Genomic DNA, 22,253 nt, shown 5'->3' with positions numbered 1-22,253 from the left:
TTCTTTTCAAACTCTTCTAGTTTGATTTGCAAATCTTTAATTTTACTTTCAAGATCGTTGTTGATTTTGTATATGAGTTTGTTTTCATTTTTCAATTTTGAAACATCATTTTTATATTTTAAAAATAATTTCTCATAATCCGAAGTCAACCCATTATATTCCTCTAATAACTCATTATAGGATAAATCATCAAAATCGGATGAGTTAGAGGTTACCTTAGAATCTTCCCCGAATGCCATCAAGCACAAGTTAGCTACTTCTTGTTCCTCTTCATCGGGACTTTCTTCATCGCTCCATGTAGCCACATGAGCCCTGTGCTTATTCTTTGATTGACTATTTTTCTTCAATTGTGGGCAATCATATTTGACATGCCCTGGCTTTTTGCATTTGTAGCAAATGATTGGGTCCTTCTCTTTCGATTCATTTTTGAGGCCTTCATTTCATTTGAATTTTCTTCCTCGATAAGGGTCTCATCATTTTTCTGAATCGTTTGGCAAACAATGTCATTTCCTCGTCATCGTCATTCGAATCACTCTCATCTTTTGTGGATTTGAGAGCAACTCCAATGTTTTTCTTCTTCTCCTTCTCCTTTGGTGTCTCATCAATCTTGTCGAGGTCCACCTCATCTTCGAGCATCATTTCATGAGTGAGGAGTGACCCAATTAGCTCTTCAAGAGTTAAGGACGTTAAGTCCTTAGACTCGATGATTGCCGTCTTCTTTGATTGCCACGATTTTGGGATGAAGTAGACTAACTTCCTCACAAGCTTTTCATTTGAAATGATCTCTCCATATGATTTGAGACCATTGACAATCGTTGAAAATCTATTCATCATAGCTTTGATATCTTCATTTGGTTTCATCCTGAAATTTTTATAGCTATGCGTTAGAATACTAATTTTAGATTTCTTTACCTCATCGGTACCTTCATGAGTGACTTGAAGTTTGTCCCATATTTCTTTGGCGGTTGTACACGATGAAACTCTTCCGTATTCATCTGGTCCAAGAGCACAAAAATGATATGGATGACTTTGGAGTTGAGCTGGAACATTCTTGTTTATCCTTCACTTCACAACCTTGGATGAGTGAGAGGTTTGATGTATCATTCTTCTACGGCATTCCATGCTCTCATGTCACTTGCTTGAATGAAATACATCATTCTATTCTTCCAATAGGCATAGTTAGCTCCATTGAAGAAAGGAGGCTTGCTGACGGGTATCGAATCGAGACCGGAGTCGAAGTTTGAAGCGGAGGCCATTGATGACTTTGATTATCGATATAACTCTTCCCGAATCGACTCAAGAGGCGATTAAACCTTCAAATGAGTTAGGCTCTGATACCAATTGTTGAGTTAATCGATTGACTGAATCGGCCAAGAGGGGGTGAATTGGCAATAAAAATTTTGGTGGAAGCTTTTGCAGAAAATTGAAAGAAATTGCACAGCGATTTAGAGTGGTTCGACTTTATCAACCAAAGTCTACGTCCACTACCTTAGCTATCCACACTAAGGATTTTCTAACAAATTCACTAATTTGTTCTTTCTTTTTAGGCCAAAGAGATAACCTTACAACTCCCTCAAGAATATACCCCAATTTTTGAGAACACTCTTTTCTCAAAGAGAAATACAAATTTGCAAACTTACAAGAAAAACCTCACAAGGCAAATATGTTTGCACAATTCTAGAACAAAGAAAGAACACTCAAGAATAAATACAATTGAGCACAATAAGTGTTCTTGAAAGCAAAATGAATATTGAATGAAAAATAGGCTTGAAATGCTCAAACTTGAGGTTTGATGCTTTCTCTTTGATTCTCTCTTTATTCTAATTGCTTGATTTTGTTGTTGTTGATCAATGGCTTCTAAGCTTGCTTAAATACACCTTGAATCACTTCTGAACGTTGGGGATGATTAGAGAAAATAATATAGCCGTTTTAGTGTGAAAACAATTAATAAAACAGTTTGGAGCGTGGGGGGAATCGGTACCCCCTATGGGGAATCGGTTCCCTAAGTGTAAAATTCAAATATTTCGACCGTTATACAAGGGGGGATTCGGTACCCCCTGGGGGAGAATCGGTTCCCTCCGAGCATACTGGAATTCTCGGAGCCAAACCATTCAGGGGGGAATCGGTACCCCCTTGGGGGGAATCGGTTCCCTCTGAGCAATCTGTAATTTTTGGCTTTGAAATGGTTCGAAATACTTTGTAAAATTATTTTGAAATTGTTTTAAGGTTAAAACTTAATTTTACACTTGAGTAAGGATTAAAAATGATCTTTGAAAGATTTGGAGTAATGTTTTGATATTCGAATAATTCTATCGAATATACTTAGAAAATCATTTGGAAAATCTTAAAATTCATTTAACTTAATTTGTTATATCGAAATATCAACATGTTTTCAACAAAGACGTCGAAAAACGTCAGGATAGATATACCCAGAAAAAGTTAGCTGTCGTTCAGTGGCCGGTCAAAGTTCTGGTCAACAGTGGTCAACGTCGGTCAACGGTCAACGCAATCAACGCTTTTACACAAATATCACTCTTAACATAAACTAATTACATATTAGACACTATTTTAAAAATATTTACAAAACTAGCACCCGAGTTATTTTTACCTGCAACCAGGGCTTCCCCACGCGCCTCGTATGACGCCGTGGAGTGTCCGAAAATTTCCGAAAAAATTCCTAAAAATTATTTTAAGGCATTTTGAGACACTTACCAAGCTTGGTTCACAATTTCGAACGGCGGAGAGCTCGATTCCGAACATTGAAAACTTTAACTTTCTCACACTCCACACACCGATGAAGACAGAGACACGGAGGACACCGGTGGACTCAGAACGATGCAAGGAACACGATGGTATGAGAGGTGTCAAAAACGGATGGCGGAATCGACGTGGATCGACGAAAAATCGATGGAGATTGAGTTAAAATTGACGATTCTTCCGACTGAAATTAACGATTCACGACGACGATTCACGACGAAAGGTTTGAGGGGTTTTGTTGTTCGGTCAACAACGAACACGATGGTGGTTTCGGTTCATCGAATGGAGGTCGGACGGTGAGTAGATCGGAGTGGGAAGGAGGGTCAACGAGGGAGGAAAACTAGAAAAATACTCTGGAACTAACCGGGAAAGAACTTATAATTTTCTCCAAAATAAAATGGATAAACTAATATTTTAGCCATTGAATTTTATGCACCTTATAAAAGAGTATTCTAACTTTGCAATTTTATAATTTAATCCTCAATTTCTTCCAAAATACCAATTAAATCCAATACTTTATAATTTCTAAAATTTAGCCCCTAAATTGGGGTGTTACAACTTTTTACCAATAAATAGATTTAGGGTATTGAATTTTATAAATATATTGTTTTATATAAAATATTATTTTATATTTTTAATGTATACTATTAAAGTGTTTGAATGAATTTGATGTCACTTAACTCAATTATACCAATTTGATTTGAAAAATTATATTCGAAACACATCATATAGAATAAAAAAAATCTAAATTGATTTATCAGAAAAAGTATAAATTTATTTATTTTGAATAAAAAAAGCATAAATTTATTAAATTATAATAATAATTTCATTTTATTTATATTAATATATAGCACTAAAAGTTATTAATTTCCTAAATCTAAATCATTTTCATTTCATTTTAATTTGGGACTATTACTTATGATTTAATTTAAAATTTTATGAAGTATAATTTAAATTGTTCCACCATAATTTAATATTTTATTTAAAAATGTCTTGAAATATAATTTGATATATTTTAATGTTACACGTATTCTATATATTATATTATTTATACATATATTTTTTTGTTTTAAAACTAAATATTATTTACATCACATACATCATACGGCGTGAGCCTCAAATATTGAATAATAATAATAAAAATTAGGTGTAACTTATTAAATTTGGGCCATTACTAATATATATAAGGTCTTAACTATGAAAAAAAAGTCAGCCCGACTTTAGAAGCTTATAATCTAGGGTTTTTGATGTGATCCATGCTACACAAATTAATCTTTTCAGGTAAACCGTTTTCTTACTTCCACTCTAATTCTATTTCCTCTCTAAATTCATCTCTTCACCAGGTCAGATGTGTGAATGGTAAAAACCACCCTGACAATAGTCTTTTCTCTATTGATACTAAGCAAAAACAAAGCAGACACTACATGCCTTTCTTGGCTTTTTAAGTTTAACCCTTCATTACTTTTGCAAATTTCCTTGGTTTCTATATGCAAATGTGAATCTTTCACAAACTTACCAAAAACCCACTTTTAATCAAAATATTTCTGTTGAGTGCTCACCCAACACCTTGATCTTGAATAAAAACACTTCCATTTAGTGAATAATAGAGTACTTTTTTTCATGTTTGGGTTATCACGAATTGAATTGATTTACTGACTTTTCGTTCTCCTTTTTTTGGTTGTGATTGTTTTGATTTGTCGGAGGTTTTGGTCTCTGGTTGTTTGTGGGCGGTGGTGATAGAGATTATTATGGTTATGGCTGATAATGAGGCAGGGGATGGTCGTAACGAGGTCAAGTCACCATGGAAGACTGCCGTAATTGATGGGGAGAAAGTGGCTGATACTACTGTTATGGGTACCCAATCTTGGCCTGATCTTAGTGGGACACAACAAACACCTGAAAATCCTCAGGTTGCTGCTGATGAGTGTGCTCCAGCAGCTCCACATTCATCAGTAGAGCAGGTTAGTCGTTGCTCTTTTTGTCATGGGTTTTCTTTAATTGATGATTGGTCACTTTTATGAGTGTCAAATTTGGTTGAATTTGATAATATCATTAGATGTAATTTGAGTTTGTTTTGGTGAGCTAAGTGTGGCATGTAGCTATAAGTTGTAAATGTGGTTTAGCTAAAAAAAATATTTTCAATGGACAAATTGATAGACCAGGTCAGTCATTGCATTTTCTGGTTATGGATTTATCTTTAACTGGTGATCAATCACTTATTTGAGTGTAAAATTTGGATAAATTTGAAAATCCTGAGGTGTGATTCGATTTGTTTTTGTTAACCAAGTGTGACATGTGGGCCTACTGGTTGTAATGTGGTTTCACTAAAAATCATTTCAAATGGAAAACTTGAAAGACCAGGTTTCTAGCCTTCTTCAAGTTAAAAGTTTGCTTGAATATCAGTTTATCTCTAAGCAATGTCTTTATTTTCCTGAATAATATGTTGAGAGGACTGATATTCAAGGCATTGCTCAATGTGCAGCAACATGGCCTTTGATTTTATGCCTTTTAAATCTTTTGGAGAGGTAAGGTATACTGACTAATGAGTAATGACCACCCCATTTATGACCCTCCTCTTCTTGGACATGTTAAAATGATGATTGTAGGAGTTGTTACATATTAGGAGGAATTGAAATATAATGTCAGGTGGATGTTTTTAATGAACCTTTACGGAATATAATTTCTCTATGAAGAAGTCCCACATCAGTTAGCCATCTCTGACTCTCAGTTAGTCTGGTTGTCAGTGTTTAGTTCTTCATTGCATTTGCTGTTACATTTATGTATGATTTTATTGCAGGTCTTCGTATTTAGTGGGGCATGGTGTATTTAGTTGTTGCTGATATACATTTTTTTTAATATTAAGAAGAGAAGTTTAATTCTTGTCTCGGTGTATCTTAATTTTATTTTTTTGGGTCTTTTAGAGAGCAGCTGGGCAGCCGAAATCGAATGGATTTGGAAACAACAATTCTTCGTATAAGCATTCATCAGCACGTCATCAGAAATCAGACTCTAAACAGAACCCTAATGCTGGACCTCGTTTTCCCATACCTTTACCTTACTATCAACAACCGGTACCAGCTGTTTTCCATCCTATGGTACCTCCACCACACATTGCAGTTCCTGGACCTGGGTATGCTTACCACCCAGTCCCCGGACCTTTTCCTGGTGTTGAGCCTCAGTTGGTAAAATCCGGATCTGAGACAACAATGCCAGCCTATGGTTCTCCAGCTCAAGGTCTTGATGCCAGGAGAAATATGCAGCTTCCTCCCCGAGGAGATCCCAATGCTCGTCCTGCCAATTTCTCTAATAGAAGATCCAACATGCAAGAACCTTGTGGCCATTTTAATCCAGGCTGGAATCATCAACGAGCCTTTAATCCTAGAGAACCCATTGCCATGCAGCCTGGTGGTGGACCAAGATCTTTTGCTAGACCTCCATTCTTTGGCCCAGCTCCAGGGTTCATGATTGGTCCAAGTTACCCCGGTAAGAACTCAATCTCCATACCTTCATTTAAAACACTACAATGTGTTTTAATACTTGTTATTTTAAGATTCAATGCTACTTTTATCTGCCTGCAAGGTAAGGCCTGCATTCCAGCCTCTCTGGTGATGCTGCCTTTTGTTATTTTTTGAGCTCTTGCTTTTTATATTGTGCCTTTCGTAGAATAAAGCCTTTTTAATTACAACTTCCAGGAGCTGTATGCTATGTGCCTATTTCTCCTCCAGGTTCTATAAGGGGACCCCATCCTCCACACTTTGTTCCATACCCTATAAATCCAGAGACTAATGTGCTCCCTCCAGAGGTGGTAACTTTGAGAGTTAATATAGTGAAACAGATTGAGTATTATTTCAGGTGAGGAAGGCCTCTTTGCCTTTTACTTATTCATTTAATATATATTTTTTGTCTGTATTCTTTTGTTGCTGGGTACCACATGCCTAGAATTTTTTTTTGATAAGAATTTAATGTCTCGTTAAACCCCCCTTCATAACCATCGACATACTAAAAGGTATATCCATAGCTAGCGGAAGGAGGAAAAGAGTACCTCAAGAATATTATTAATAAACGTCAAAATTAGTTACACTGGATACAAAAGCAAAAACTGATAGACAGAAGACTAAAACACCAAAAAATAATGCAAAACAAAACTAACTGTCCACAACAAAATTAGCCAATCTCCTGTTTAGCAAGACCATCAGCCAATTTCTAAACTCTTCCAATTCCGTGTCTATCAATGGCATTATCAATGTTGGTAGTTGCACTTAAGTCTGATTGTGTTCATATACTATTTATGGGGCCTTTGAAGGGCTAAAGTTCTTGTAAAAAACTGATGGGGTGATATCCATTTTATATGACACTGGGACTTTGGCATAGCAATCATATTTGTAGATATCTACCGTTAGTTTCATGCACTGTGTAATTGACCCTAGTTGAGAGGCCAAAAATATCAACTTTGATTTTTCTTTTCATTAATGACTGCCATAAATTTAAGCTTAGTTGCAGTGATAATAATGTGCATATGTTTGTATTACTTTTTTTTTTGGATAAATTATGTTTGTATTACTTGTTTACTCCTTTATTTTATTTTATTATTTATTTACTTTTTGCAGTGATGAAAATCTTCAACATGACCGTTACCTAATTTCCTTGATGGATGATCAAGGATGGGTTCCAATCTCCACAATTGCAGACTTCAAAAGGGTATGTTAACACACTACTACGTGGCTTTTATGGTATAGATTGTATGCTACTGCTGTTTTTGTGTTTTTGGAGTTAGCTGTCTTTTTTTTTGATAGGAATAGTAGGCCTCATTAAAAACCTCCCTCATAGAAGTCCTTTACCTTTAGGCAAGAACCATCTAGCGGAAGAAGGAAAAGAGTGCCTTAATATATTATTGATAAACCAATTACATAAGACTTAAACAATCCTCTGTTACAGCTGCTATCTAAAACACACCCAAAACAGCTTAACAATTACAAATAAAACGTTAAATCAACCAATCCCCTCCTTTGCTAGCTTATCAGCCGCGCAAGTACAACACCTAAATATCAACCTTACAATCATCTCTTTCTCTGATACAATAGACACAATCTCTTTGACTAAATTTGTAAGAAAAATAGGAACCGGCGAAGAAGCTTTAATCCAATCCACTGCTGATTTACAATCACTCTCAAAAATAAGTTTTCCTTTCAACGCCCATTCTGAAGAGACGAAGATGTCAATGCCTCTCTTTATGGCTTTCAGTTCTGCTATTAACAAAATGAATTAGATTTTCTAATAATTTTTCTCTTCCCTTTTCTTCCTAGCCTAAGAACTGTTAGTTTAATGCTTTTGAGTAGTTTTCACTTTCTGAGTCACAGGTTAAGCGAATGAGTACAGACGTACAATTTATCATTGATGCGCTTCAGACTTCTAGTATTGTAGAAGTGCAGGTTAGACTTTTTTTTCTTCTGGGTTTATCTCTTTGAAATTTTGTTTTTTTTTACCAATCCATACTTGTTAGAATCTGGCCACATGTTTAATTTTGAGTTCTGAATCGATATAATTTTTATCCTCTCCAATCTCCACATGGTTAGCTTTAATTTACCTTAAGGTTTAAACTGATTGTGGTGTTAGTGCTGGTATGCATACCTTAAGATTTAAAGTGTGCGTCATCTCACGTGTATCAAGTGAATTTGAGGGGGGCAAACTTGTGTTGACAATCTGTTAGTGTTGTGTGGGTACATTGGCAAGTATTACTGCTTTTTGATGCTATTCTCCGCCTCAATGGCCTTGTCTCTACTTTGTAATTGGTATTATAGGGTGACAACATACGAAGACGTGATGAATGGTCCAAGTGGATCCCGACTAGTTCAACGACAACAGTGTCATCTGAAGCTCAGGCTGCTCAGTACCAATCAAAAGAGAATACTGATTCCTGCGGAAATGGTAGTGTGAATGAAGATAATTCAAGGGACACGTGTGAAGAAAATGTAAAATCAACTGAGGGAAATCCTGCAGAAGTAATATATAAAATTAACAGAAAACATGCAGCTGTGCAAGTGCAATTAGATGGTGAAAAACAAGCATTTTCTGGTGGAAACAGTAACATGAAAGGGAAATTAACTGTTGATTCCCTCGTTAAATTCTCAGATGTTGATCAATCACAAGGAATTGACCCTGTAAGGTTCAATGACCACAAAACTGAAAGTGTGGAATTATCATCAGATGTTACAATACAGAATGTTTCTGACCTGTCAAATGATTTCGCACATACATTTATGCTGGATGAAGAGCTAGAGCTTGAGCAAAAAACTTCAAAAACTCTTTCAGCATTTAACAGGTATTGTTATTTTGTATTTAATTGGCATATCTCCTTTATTGTTCAGCCAGTGAAATTTCTAGTTCTGTATATAGTCATATTACAATGCTTCTAGATGCTAATAATGGTCCCTTGAATATCTCAATGGCGTTTTTGTTTAGAACTGATGATGAAGAGGATGAGATGGCCAATGATCAAGATGTTCAAAGACTAGTGATTGTTACCCAGGTATTGTGGTAGAGCTTTGTATGAATTCTTCTTCAGCTGTATTATTATATTAAATGTTTAAAGTTACGATTGTTGGATCACCTGACTTTACGTTTTTACTTAGAAAATTATAATAGATGGTCTAAATATTACAACCTTTCGATAGTATCATATTGATGGTTTTATGTCATGAGAAAAGATAAGAATGCCCGACTTAATTTTGCTATCAATGGAAATACAATTAAAAAAATAATATATAGAATAGTTACCCTCCTAAATCGTTTTTTATATGCATTGAACTTTTGAAGCATATGGATGAATAATGTATTGCTTCCGTTTTGTGAAGTTGAATCATTTTAAACTTGATTCAAGAGGGACATTGTTCACTCAAGTGAAACTTGGATAACCTTTTTTCACATCAGCAATGATTTAGAACTTAGAGAAATTTTTGTGTGGATTAGAATCTACTCTACTTAACTCCTCTCTTGCATCCCTTTCCTCCCAATTTCTTCCACATATTTTAGTGCTTAATTGAGATTGGCATGTCCTCTCTGATTGAGGTTATGCCTGTAAACATGCATTTTTGTTTGGTAATATCTTACTTGTATTAAATGGTAGAATGGTTTCGGTTCCGTCTTGATGGAACATATCCTTTCTTTTGATGTGCAGAATACTGGGACAGCAGAAGGATCAAAAGCTGGTGCAAAGGACTCAAAGGCCATATCCAGTGAGCTTGCTGCTGTGATAAATGATGGCCTCTATTTCTATGAACAGGTTGAGGCACTACCTTTTCTAATTCGTTTCAAGTTTTGTTATGGTACATATTAATAATTTCTCCTTTGGTGTTTCATTGCAAGCAGGAGCTGAAAACTAAACGATCTAATTGTAGAAAGAATAATTCTACTTATGAGAATAAAGACGGAAATCCAAGGTCTCCAAGGGGTGCATTGGGAGTATCAAATCTTAAGACGGTTATAAATGCTTCTGGGAGCAGTACTCTTGAAGAATCTGGAGGGTCAAGTTCGCGAAGGAAGCAAAATAAAGGCTTCTCCAAGCAACAATCATTCCATAAGCAGAGATTTTTCTCCAGCAATATAAAGAATCATGGAACTAGTCGCAGTTCTATTGCAATAATATCAGAAAGTCCACCAAGTAATTCAGTTGGATATTTCTTTGGTACCACTCCTCCAGATAGTCATGGGTTAGTTCTAAATGACCATTTTGTCATTTTAATTTTCACAATTCACGACCTTAAGTTCTTTTTGTTCGGTTTCACTTGTAACTTCTATTGCTTTTGAGTTCTAGAATATAGGCTAGTTACCACAAATTTCCCGAGCTAATGGATGTCGAAGTTTCAATTTTTACAGCCCTAGGCATACTTCAAAGTTGAGCTATTCACCTCATGGGACTCTTTCCAGCAGTCCGCCGGTCGGTTCTTTGCCAAAGTCATTCCCACCTTTTCAGCATCCAAGTCATCAGCTATTAGAAGAAAATGGTTTTAAACAACAGAAGTAAGGAATGTTGGATTTCTCCCTAATATATGTATGTATTTGTGTAAACTTTCGCTGGTTTGCAATGTTCCACATATAACATAATACTTTGAGATTCTTGTTGCACGAAAAAAAGAAAATGTGGTTTGTGCTTCAGCCCTTCTTGTGCACTTGCTCTTCCTTGGAGGGGATGAAGAGAAAGAGAACTTGTGAAGAAACTGGCTAATTCAATTGTTTTTACTTTCAGGTACCTAAAGTTCCACAAGCGCTGCCTGAGTGACAGGAAGAAGTTGGGAATTGGCTGCAGTGAGGTCAACTTCATATCTGAACTTCCTTAGCTATTAAATAATTGTTTTAACCTTAAATGAAGAATTATTGCCATCTTTTATTGTTTAATTGATTAACATGTCTAAGTATCTCAGTTACAAAAGAACCAAGTTGTTTAATTGATTAACATGTCTAAGTATCTCAGTTACAAAAGAACCAAGTTGTTTGGTTGTTTCCATGTTTTACATCATTATGACCATTTGTAATAGAAGAAAATCAAATCACTCTGACTGAACTTTTTTACTGTTAATATTGCTTTTATCCTCTTAAAATATATGTATAGTCTAGTAAACTGAATGGCATTTGTAGTGCTTCATATTTGTTTGCACACGTTTCTTTCTTTTTTCTCCGCGGATTATAAATATAACTTTTCCAATAATTCTGTGCACAGGAAATGAATTCACTATACAGGTTTTGGTCATATTTCCTTAGGGACATATTTGTCCCTTCTATGTATAATGAGTTCCGAAAACTTGCTCTTGAAGACGCGGCTGCTAATTACAATTACGGGATAGAGTGTCTTTTCAGATTTTACAGGTAACATTGATGGCTAAAAAGAAGAAGCATTTTTTGGCTGTTCAAAGCTGCATTTCTGAAGTTTTGGTTCATTTTCACTTGTTTTCTTTACGTACTGACTAGTTCTTTTTCCAGCTACGGTTTGGAGAAGAAACATCGTGATGATCTTTACATGGATTTTGAGCAACTTACCCTTGATTTCTATCGTAAGGGCAATCTTTATGGCCTCGAAAAATATTGGTAATTTCCTTTTTCCTTGAATGCTTATCTTTGCTACCTTTTTAAAATTATTTTCTTTGTAGAATTAAGTTAACCTAGATGGGTGGAAGATAAAACAATCTTTGATTCTTTTGTTGAAAGAATATTGTAATTTTTGCTTACAAATCTAAGGCTGCTTTTTGAACTAGTATTCCCATTCCATCTTTCTAAATTTAGAATTATCAATATATTGCAGGGCATTCCATCACTTCAGAGACCAGAAAGAACCTATAAAGAAACATCCCGAACTGGATAGGTTGCTGAGGGAAGAATATCGGCGGTTGGAGGATTTCCGTGCCAAAGAGAAGCATACTAGCACGAGAGAGGACTGCCATTAACAGAGTAATGTCCTTGCTCCCTAGTGTCATTGCACCCCAATTTTGACGATCGTCCCTGATGACCCTATCAGAGAGGTAATATGAGTTCATGGTCTATAAAAATATCATTTGGTTTTCGAATGCCGAGGAAAGATGGATTTTGTCTATTCTACATTGGAGGAGGTTGTTGCGGCTGCCAATTCCCGAGGCTATCCATTTTGTTTTTCGCGATATTCACGTAGGCTTTGTGGCTCGAAGGTATATCTTTTTTTTTTTTTGCTCGACTGATCTGCAAGCTTGCAGAGATGCCATGGCATGCCTGCGTTTTGCTTTGGTCATTAACTTCCTCCTCGACACTGTTGTACATAAGGGAAACTGAACAATTTTCAAGTTTTTAAGTTGTAGAAACTTTGTGAAAATTGAACAATAAGAGATTTAATTTTTAATGTTACACTGATTAATTTACTTAATTTTTCCCAGATTCAGTATCTATTTGCTTACCCTTTGTACTGTGAGCCATGGCTTCACAATTATTAAGTAACCAGTAGGCAAGATGTCCTTAAATTAAACATCAAATTTTAAATGTCTCTTTCGGAAAATAAATTAGTCTGGCTTTGATGTTCCTTTTATAAACCGTTAATAAATATTTTTATATATTTCAGATCAAAATATTCAGTTCAATTTGTTTTATATATTTATTAAGAAATTAAAAGTTTCTATCATATGTCTTATTGATAATTGATATTTGCATTAATAAATAATTTAATTAAAATAATAAATTAATTTTAAAATTTAATTCATAATGGAGAATCGAAACAATTAATTATTATTCTACATAAAATATATTTTTAATTGTGTCAATAGATAAATAAGTCAATTTTTATCTAAATTTTATGTGAGATGAATATTTATTTAAAAAATCGTAATCAAATAAGTTTTTATTTGATTTGACTTATTCAACGTGTCGTCGATAACATTTTACTCCATTTTGATTGGTTTGACATGAATCTCTTATTCTCCTCGAAATCATAAATTGTATAAACGTCGAATCACTTTAATTTTTTCAGCACTATCAACTTCAATTTTAAATTTTTGTATTCCTAAGATTTCTTTAATCCTAATTTTTACCTTAAAAACTTATATGATCATAATTTTAATATAAAATTTTATTTAATTTATGATTTTAATAAGATATTGACTAATTAAAATAATTATATGTGTTATAGGATTTTCTAGTTTTCTTCTCTACTAGTCGCAAGGTTTTTTTTTATTTTGATGACGATAACATTAATTTTGATATTCATTATTAATCGTCGGTATTCATCTTTATTATTATTTTTTCGTATCTTGCTTTGAGTTGTTGTTCTTATTAAGCTTTTGTTTTAATTTTTAATAAAAATATTTTTTGTTTTACTCTTTACTTTTCACATATTTTGCACATATTTATCTGTTTTTTTTTACACGTTTTAACTATGTTTTTGTGATGCGTTATTTGCCTACCTCAATGGTAGCTATATAATCGTATAGAGATTCTCACGTCGTTTGTATCTAATTTACGATTGTGTGTAGACTTCTTGTTATTATTTTATATTTGAATTTTTTTAATAAACATTATTCTTAAAATTCTCTCTTTGATTAGTTATATTATTATAAGGATTATATTTCTTCTTTTATCTCAATAAAATCTAATATCCTTTTAAATTTTTTAAAAAATAATTATTTTATATATAAGCCTTATCATTAAGGAAGAAGAAAGTCAGGCTCTACAATCTGATGTGATGTGTTGGAGAGTCGATTTCTTCCCATAATTGTCGCAGAAAAATTCGTCCCGAAAGTCATCCTTCATCCCTTCTTTCATAAATCATAGTTGGCCATTGAATCCATGGTAGTAACTGAAATCCACACTTTAGTTCAAAGTGACAAGATTCCAGCGGGACACGGCCATTTACCATCCCATGATGACAATTGTTTCCATTTGTCATCGATCAATTTTTTTGCACATGATTTTGTCTAAAACTCGTGGATTATCCTCCTCATTATCGATTGCTTTTGGATTAAATTTTTCTAAAATTATTTTCAATAAACTTTACTTATTAACGGTGCTAATTTAATTAAAATTTTAGATGGTTTCTTATATCATCCCCAATTAAGCTCTACTAATATCAATTTCCTTTTCTCCTGTGGGCTAATCATATCTATATATATAAATTATTAAATGATTTTAATGATAATACATAATGTTATTTCTATATTTTAAATTTTAAATTTAAATAATTATATCGAAAGATGTATATATATTTATTATCAATTAATTAAAATTTTTAAATATATATTATTTTATAAATTTATTTTCTCCGACGTAAAAACCAGCAAAAGCTAAAGAGGTCCATATTTGTCGTTGCTATTTCCAAAGCCGATTCTACTTTAGAAATTTGATCAAAGTAATAGAATCTTAGAAGCGTGAACAAGTTTGCTTTTTAATTTTTTTCTTCTACTTTTCTCATAGCATAAAAACCTAATCCTAACACAGCAGCTACAAGCCTGCTACTAACATCACCCATGGCGGCACCGATCTGGGCATGGGCTTTTTCTGTAGCCATAACACTTCTTCCTTGTGTTTTCGGAAACTCTGAAGGCGACGCTCTTTACACTTTGAGAAGAAGCCTAACGGATCCCGATAACGTGCTCCAGAGCTGGGATCCCACCCTTGTTAATCCCTGTACTTGGTTCCATATCACTTGCAATCAAGATAATCGTGTCACTAGAGTGTATGCTATTTTTCTCTCCCTCTCCTTTTGTTTTCCTGGAAGATCTGGTAGGTTTTGATTATGGGTTCATTAATTTATATGCTTTAAAAAAACTTTTTTTTAATCGGAGAGGGCTTAGTTTTCATTGTGCGATAGCATTATAAATCGTTTAAATTGGATTTTGGTTTATTTAATTGTATTTATTGTTTATTTTTTTCTTATGGGATGGTGATTGTAAGTTTACTGCGAAACTGTTTAATTACCTGAGATTGTAATTCTTCATTTTTTTTGGGTGATACTTGCTTGGATTGAGAACTGGTTTGGGTTCCTTTAATTGATTTCCTTATTGGATTACTTCGCATAGTTATGGGCTTTTATGGCAATTTTTGGGAGGAAACGGAAAGTAGGTGAATTCACTGAAAAACTGTTGGATAATATTCGAGCTTGTGTTTTTCTTATAAACAGTTATCTAAGGAGTGCAAACATGGTGGAAAAAATCTGGATTATTAGGTTCTAAATAGTGTTTTAATGCTTATGTCTGTGGAGGTTCGAGTCTCTTATATAGGAATTATCGTGTTAGGCTGTTATAAGCTGAATTACTTTACTATTTCTTTTACATAGTTCTGTTTGAATTGAAAAGAGTTGCAGAATTGACTCCATTTGGAGCATTGTATCATGTTTGAGTCTGTTCTTTTGTCGAAGTTCCAGGATTTTCTAGATGTGCTTATGGTCTGCATGTTCCTTTTGGAAGAACATGTTTAATCGACATAAAAACGGTGCATTTGTGTGCTTGATGGCTTTGAGTATACAATTTTAGTTGTAGTTTCTAAATTGTTAAATTTATGATTAGTTTTGAGGCCAACCTCTTGTGGTTTACTTTTTCTTTCCCTTTTTACAGAGATTTAGGTAATTCAAACCTATCTGGGCATTTGGTACCCGAGCTTGGGAGGCTTGAGCATTTGCAATATCTGTATGTTCTACTTTTCTCTCGAACTTTTTTCTCACTCCACTTAACATCTGCATAACGGAGTTCTATTGTCTTTGTATAAATGTTTACTTGTTGGATACAACTGTTGATTATTCAACCATTGTTATTTATTTTGGACTTTTTTCTGCAATGCAGAGAGCTTTACAAAAATAACATCCAAGGAACCATCCCTACAGAACTTGGTAACTTGAAGAGCCTTATTAGTTTGGACTTATATAATAACAACATCTCCGGCACCATTCCTCCTTCCGTTGGGAAACTGAAGTCTCTAGTATTCTTGTGAGTGTTCGAGTCCAATGTTTACCTCTTCATGAAGGATTAGACTGTCAAAAAGATTTTATTTCTCACAGTTGCCTTCCCTTATGAGCTTGACTTGAAAAATCAATGATGGATTTGATAATAAATTATTTGGGACTTAACTAAACTATGGGCATCAGATAATGGTTTTATCTATTTGTGTTCCTAGTTTCTTTTGTGCCACCATGATTACTCCATTCCTAATTATCTCGTGTCACAAAACTGGAATACTAGTCATTTTTCATTTCTTATTTACTTCATATAAGTTCATTATATTCCAATTATATCATTGTAATATCCAATCACTGGTCTTTGAACCTGGGGCTCAACCCAAATGGTTCATCATCCTCTCTTATGAGTTGGATTCCTGCAAGGCTAGAGTTTGATCCTTGGCACTTCTAATTTCTGCTCCCCCGATTTCCCCTAGGCTTTGGCTTCCTTTGCACACAAAAAATCCAATCGCTGACCTCTCTCTCATTTTTGCTCCATTTTACAGGCGAATTAATGACAACAGATTAACTGGACCTATCCCTAGGGAACTTGTTGGGATTTCAAGCCTCAAAGTTGTGTAAGTCTTGCAATTTTTCGAATAGTTTATTTGTAAAACACAAATCTCTGGTATTGTTTTCAAAGCATTAAACTTGTGGTTATCAAAACATTTACCTTCTTTCTTTTAGTGATGTCTCGAACAATGATTTGTGTGGAACAATTCCTACCAGTGGACCATTTGAACACATTCCTCTGAACAAGTAAGTTCACCCCTCTTCTTTTATTTGCTTTATAAGTTTTGATCAAGTCCCTGATAATGATTGTTTACATGGAGCCTAGACGTATCTGCATGTTTTGCTGCAATTATATATCTTATGGCACCTTCTTTCTTCTTGTCTTGATAGATTCTACGGCCATTTCCTTTGGGTAAACTATGCCTTATTGACATTTTTTCTCGATTGTGCACCAATCCCTCATTCCATCTCTTACATTAAGTCCTTTTAAAGCATGCCCCATCAAAATCTTTTGATTCATGGGTTTTTTGGTTTTTGTTCTCCATTTTAAGTTTCATTTCTTTGTTTTCCCTGTATGCAAAGTCACTGATCATATCGTTCCAAATTGTATAGCTTTGAGAAAAACCCTCGACTCGAAGGTCCGGAGTTGTTGGGGCTTGCTAGTTATGACACAAACTGCTCTTGAAGAACAAAGTGATGCTACAAAGCTTGGAATTAGTTGTGTACTCATAAGATTTTAAGTGGATTATCACAATGAATAATGAGGTTTGTGAAATGCAATCCCTCGTATAAGTATCTGTAAATCAAAATTTATTAGCATTTGTAACTGAAACTATCACGCTCTTTCCTAAGATGTACTAGATAAACTAGTATTTGATGTAATAGTAGCGACATGTTTACTCCTGTTGTGCATCCTTAAGATAGGTTCCCACTTATTTGACATCCTTTTTCATGCCAGTTTAGAATATCTCTAGATTTAAAGCATGCATCTGCCATCGTTGTTAATTAGATATGTTGATTGGGCGGGTCGAGTTGGTTTTAATTCGGGCAATTTGATAAAGTTTTAAAGTCATTTGATTTTGTTGGTTAGATTTTTAGGATGGGTCATCTCCTGTTAATGTTTGTTGTTGCAGTTTCTTTGGTCGGGTTATTTCTGGTTTATGCTCTGGTCTGGTCATCTCTAGTTATTGACTTCTTGTTGCAAACTATTTCAGTCATTTCAGGAGCCTCCATTTATGTTGTTGATCTGGTTTTCTGCTTTGTTTCTTTGCTGTTTTGTTTCTGGTCTTATGTTGATGCTCTGGTTTTTTTTCTATCTATAAACAGTAACAGTGAGTTAAAGCACTGCTTGGCTATGAAAATGCCTGAGCTAAAAAGTTGGCAAAAAACCATACCAATTATATAAATACTCTCTAGATTTGAACAGAAAACTTTGTTGCATGGTTTTTTAAAATTATTACAACACGTGTATTGTTTTATGTATCATTTTAAAAAAAATTATGTATTACATATATTCATTGTCAAGTTACATAACTTGTCCCAAAGAAAAGCAATCGAAGGAGAAAAAGGTTCAAAAATGCTTGAGCTTAGGCTAGATCAAGGTTCGCTTTTGAAGAAAGTATTGGAAGCGATTAAGGACATGGTTAATGATGCGAACTTAGACTGTTTTGGTGACGGGTTCTCGTCCCGTAGCCACCTGCTTTGGTGGCTCTGTTGCTGAGACCGGAAGGTTTCGAGCACCATCGCTGCGACAGGAGTATTTCCATGGGTTAAGATGACTATTTAGTTAAGTATTAGAATTTTTTTTTGTCCTTATATTAAATGTTAAAAGTCAAAATATTTTTAAAAAATAAAAATATATACTAATATTTTTTTGATATTTTTGGAATAAAGTTCAAGTATTTTTTTTCATAAAATGCGATAATATATTCATATAATATACAAAAAATATATTATTTTTTAATAATAAAATAATATCTATATTTTTATTTACTTAATTATTCAGATATTAATTTAATTATAAAAATATTTTTATTTTTTATACTTCAACATATTCCTTAAATAAATATAAATTAACCATCAAATAAAATATCCTCCTTTACAAAAGATAACATTGGATAATGTGAAACCAATCTCTCCTCAAAGCCTAAAATAATTGGAGGCAGCTCCGCGCTGCCATATAAAATACATTTGGTCAAATTATAATTTTAGTCCATCTATTGTACTCGAATTTGAAATTTCATCTTTATATTTTAATTTGATATTCTGCATTTATACTATCACTAGTTACCTCTCTCTCTCTCTCACACACACACACATATATAAGTTACTTATAAATTATGAAAATTATGATAGTGACGAATGCTGATTTAATTTATATAGGAAAATAATGGATGAAAATTTGATCTATTATCATGACGAGTTAGATTATTTAAAAAAAAATCAACATTTCAATTAAAATAGGGTAATCCAATTTTCATTATTTATCTAATTGAAGTCTAGAATTTTATGTAGGAGAAGTTGAGAGAGAAATTATTCAAATTTATAAATTTTAAGACTAAAATATATTTTTACTATTTTAAGCATAAAAATCATAAAAAAAATTCAAAGAAAATACAGAGGGGGGCAGTGGCTTGCTTGGCCCCTTCTTTACGAGCCTAATTCAGATCAACTAATGTCATTTTAAAAGTAAAGGGACCAAAAAAGATATTTAACCTTATATATATATTATAAGAGAATTATTTATTTATAGAAAAAAGGCCTTGTTTTTGTCTGAAGAAGCAATCAGACTGGATAAACCTGACGTTTGTTTACTTTCCTATATTTTCACTCCTTCCTTTGAAAAATGAAAATAAACATAAAAATTTGAAGTCTCTGTGCTCCCAGCTGCGTGACATTTTAATTTCATTCTACAATTCCTCAATAATTCTCACAGCTTCTCCTCTTTCTAACCTATGTATCCTTCCATCACCAACAGGAAAGACAAGTAGCCACCATCCTCTCTCCTCCCCTATCTATTTAATAATATTTAGTACAAAAGTTTCAACTTGATTAACTAAAGGGATAATATTCCTTTTCCCTCTCTCCCCTCCCCCCTCCTTTTCATTTTCTCCCTTGAAAATCTTCTGGTGTTGCAGAGTTCACTGCTCTCAGCTTTGTGGAATAAGCCAAAGTCTGGGTTTTTCCAGGTATGTTTTTTTAAGATATGGTTGAGTGGATCTATATGCATGTAGTTTTTTTTTTCCCGGTACTTTCTCTGGGTTTTTTATACTACTTTTTTCTGATATGGGTTTTGATATTGATCCATAAGTATTCGAGTTCTGATTTCTGTTTTGGCCCTCCGGGTAATTTTCCGTGTTGGGTTTCTTCTGGATTTCCTTTTGATTATTGGTTGATACTGTTGAGGTTTTAATTGCTTGCATGTTCTTCGATTTGGATTTTCATAATTTGTTTGGGTTTTGATTGTTGATTGATAAAATTGAGGTCTTGATTATAATTTATATCTGATTTTTTTTAATTTCAAATAATAATTGCCTGGAGATCTCGACTTGTATGAGTATCAGCTGGGTTTTTATTAACCAATTTATTATTAATACAGGTTAGCAGAGGCATCTTTGTGGGTGATTTGAAGTTATATGTTGGAATAATGATGATGTTTGATGATATGGCGATTTGTGGGGATATGGATTTCTTCAGTGCTCCCTTTGGGGAAAAAGATGTGGCGGTTGCGGCGGGAGCCATGGTGGCTTCGCATACTGAACCGGAGGCCTCGGTGGAAGATGATTATAGTGACGAGGATATTGATGTGGATGAACTTGAGAGGAGGATGTGGAGGGACAAAATGCGTCTCAAGCGACTTAGAGAACAGAACAAGAGCAAGGAGGGGGTGGCCGATGTTGCGAAACAGCGACAGTCTCAAGAACAGGCGAGGAAAAAGAAGATGTCGAGGGCGCATGATGGGATATTGAAGTACATGTTGAAGATGATGGAAGTGTGCAAGGCTCAAGGTTTTGTTTATGGGATTATTCCGGAGAAAGGAAGGCCGGTGACTGGGGCATCTGATAATCTTCGGGAATGGTGGAAGGATAAAGTTAGGTTTGATCGTAATGGTCCCGCTGCTATTGCCAAGTACCAGGCTGATAATTCAATTCCTGGCAACAATAATGGGTGTAACTCGATTGGTCCAACACCCATACCTTGCAAGAACTTCAAGATACAACTCTCGGTTCTCTTTTGTCTGCGCTGATGCAGCATTGTGATCCTCCTCAGAGGCGGTTTCCTTTAGAGAAAGGTATTCACCCGCCGTGGTGGCCTACTGGAAAGGAGGAATGGTGGCCGCATCTCAGATTGCCTAAAGACCAAGGTCCTCCTCCTTATAAGAAACCTCATGACTTGAAGAAGGCTTGGAAAGTTGGGGTTCTCACTGCAGTAATCAATCATATATCTCCCGATATAGCCAAGATTCGCAAACTTGTGAGACAGTCCAAGTGTTTGCAGGACAAAATGACAGCAAAGGAAAGCGCAACTTGGCTTGCTATCATTAACCAGGAGGAGGCCTTGGCTCAAGAGCTGTACCCCGAGTCCTGTCTACCTTTGTCCTCGGGTGGAGGAAGTGGGTCTTTGGTTATAAACGACTGCAGTGAGTACGATATTGAAGGGGCTGAAGACGAGCCAAACTTTGATGTGCAAGATGTTAAACCCGGGAATCTTAATTCGTCTGATTTTGGAGTGGATCGAAAGAGGAAATCATGCAATGATTTAAACATGGTGGAACACAAGATCTACACCTGCGAGTTCCTCCAATGTCCCTATAGTGAAATTCGATTGGGTTTTCATGACCGGAGTGCCAGGGATAATCATCAATTAACTTGTCCGTATCGAAACTCCTCTGCACTGTTTGGTGTTTCAAATTTCAATGTTAATGAAGTGAAACCAGTGATTTTCCATCAAGCATTTGCGCAATCGAAGCCAACCGCTCCTGTGGCATCTACTTCTGTCTCAACATTTGATCTTTCAGAACTTGGAGTTCCTGAAGATGGGCAGAAAATGATCAGTGAACTCATGTCGATATACGATGACAACATTCAAGGCAACAAGAACATGAACCCGAGTAACAATCCGGTTATGGAAGGTCAAAATATTCTTCAGCAGAAAATTCAACAGCAACAGGATGGATACTTTCACGGTCAAGGAGTTATGACGGAAGGAAACTTCTTCGAGGAATCTGGCATTCCCAACAATCATCAAATGGTTCCACAAGGGGAAGGTCAATTTGACAGGTTTAAGAGCTCTAATTCTCCGTTCGAGACCAACCATAATAACAACCTCCCATTTATGTTTGGGTCTCCATTCAATCTGTCTTCTTTCGATTACAAGGAAGATCTTCAAGAAGTCGGGATGGACAGCATGCGGGGGCAGGATGTTTCAATCTGGTTCCAGTAAAACAGCAAAAGTGAAAATGGTAACGCTGAAGCCAGCCGGAACTTTCTTTTACTTGGGTATTGTTCTTTTTGTCCTTGTGTGTGGCTGTAGAAGTTTAGCAAGTAAA

General features: G+C 34.8%; 2 protein-coding genes and 1 pseudogene across 2 annotated transcripts in view; all 3 read left to right on the top strand.

The window, feature by feature from the left end:
* Positions 1–4,007: 4,007 nt before the first annotated feature.
* The window catches only part of LOC120142149 (la-related protein 1A-like), a 36,567-nt gene continuing 18,321 nt past the window's right edge, over positions 4,008–22,253 (top strand). Inside the window, exons 1-15 of the mRNA XM_039156884.1 lie at positions 4,008–4,116; positions 4,461–4,718; positions 5,679–6,240; positions 6,450–6,609; positions 7,365–7,455; positions 8,115–8,186; positions 8,556–9,076; positions 9,217–9,283; positions 9,932–10,036; positions 10,123–10,463; positions 10,630–10,773; positions 11,000–11,063; positions 11,471–11,616; positions 11,731–11,835; positions 12,050–12,195. Coding sequence (XP_039012815.1) covers positions 4,114–4,116; positions 4,461–4,718; positions 5,679–6,240; positions 6,450–6,609; positions 7,365–7,455; positions 8,115–8,186; positions 8,556–9,076; positions 9,217–9,283; positions 9,932–10,036; positions 10,123–10,463; positions 10,630–10,773; positions 11,000–11,063; positions 11,471–11,616; positions 11,731–11,835; positions 12,050–12,191 — 2,781 coding nt within the window. The 5' untranslated portion in view covers positions 4,008–4,113 and the 3' untranslated portion in view covers positions 12,192–12,195. The remainder of the gene's footprint in view (positions 4,117–4,460; positions 4,719–5,678; positions 6,241–6,449; positions 6,610–7,364; positions 7,456–8,114; positions 8,187–8,555; positions 9,077–9,216; positions 9,284–9,931; positions 10,037–10,122; positions 10,464–10,629; positions 10,774–10,999; positions 11,064–11,470; positions 11,617–11,730; positions 11,836–12,049; positions 12,196–22,253) is intronic.
* On the top strand, positions 14,532–17,640 carry LOC120142152 (leucine-rich repeat protein 1-like). Its single transcript, XM_039156886.1, has 6 exons — positions 14,532–14,938; positions 15,816–15,887; positions 16,041–16,184; positions 16,699–16,770; positions 16,880–16,951; positions 17,318–17,640. The coding sequence occupies exons 1-6, from the start codon at positions 14,730–14,732 to the stop codon at positions 17,388–17,390; spliced, it is 642 nt and encodes a 213-aa protein (XP_039012817.1). The 5' UTR covers positions 14,532–14,729; the 3' UTR covers positions 17,391–17,640.
* On the top strand, positions 19,750–22,157 carry LOC120142151 (annotated as a pseudogene).

Source organism: Hibiscus syriacus, unplaced genomic scaffold (assembly GCF_006381635.1).
Source record: "Hibiscus syriacus cultivar Baekdansim isolate YM2019G1 unplaced genomic scaffold, ASM638163v2 tig00110819_pilon, whole genome shotgun sequence".
NCBI classification, from domain to species: domain Eukaryota; kingdom Viridiplantae; phylum Streptophyta; class Magnoliopsida; order Malvales; family Malvaceae; genus Hibiscus; species Hibiscus syriacus.
Note: the sequence above shows the minus strand (reverse complement) of the source record. Positions and strands in the feature narration are given on the sequence as shown.

What these genes read in the sequence shown, in the direction of transcription:
- LOC120142152 (XM_039156886.1), top strand. Translation starts at nt 14,730, where the DNA reads ATGGCGGCACCGATCTGGGCATGGGCTTTTTCTGTAGCCATAACACTT. An exon ending in CTTGAGCATTTGCAATATCT is followed by an intron (nt 15,888 to 16,040) that starts GTATGTTCTACT and finishes TCTGCAATGCAG; the next exon opens with AGAGCTTTACAAAAATAACA. An exon ending in ATTTCAAGCCTCAAAGTTGT is followed by an intron (nt 16,771 to 16,879) that starts GTAAGTCTTGCA and finishes TCTTTCTTTTAG; the next exon opens with TGATGTCTCGAACAATGATT.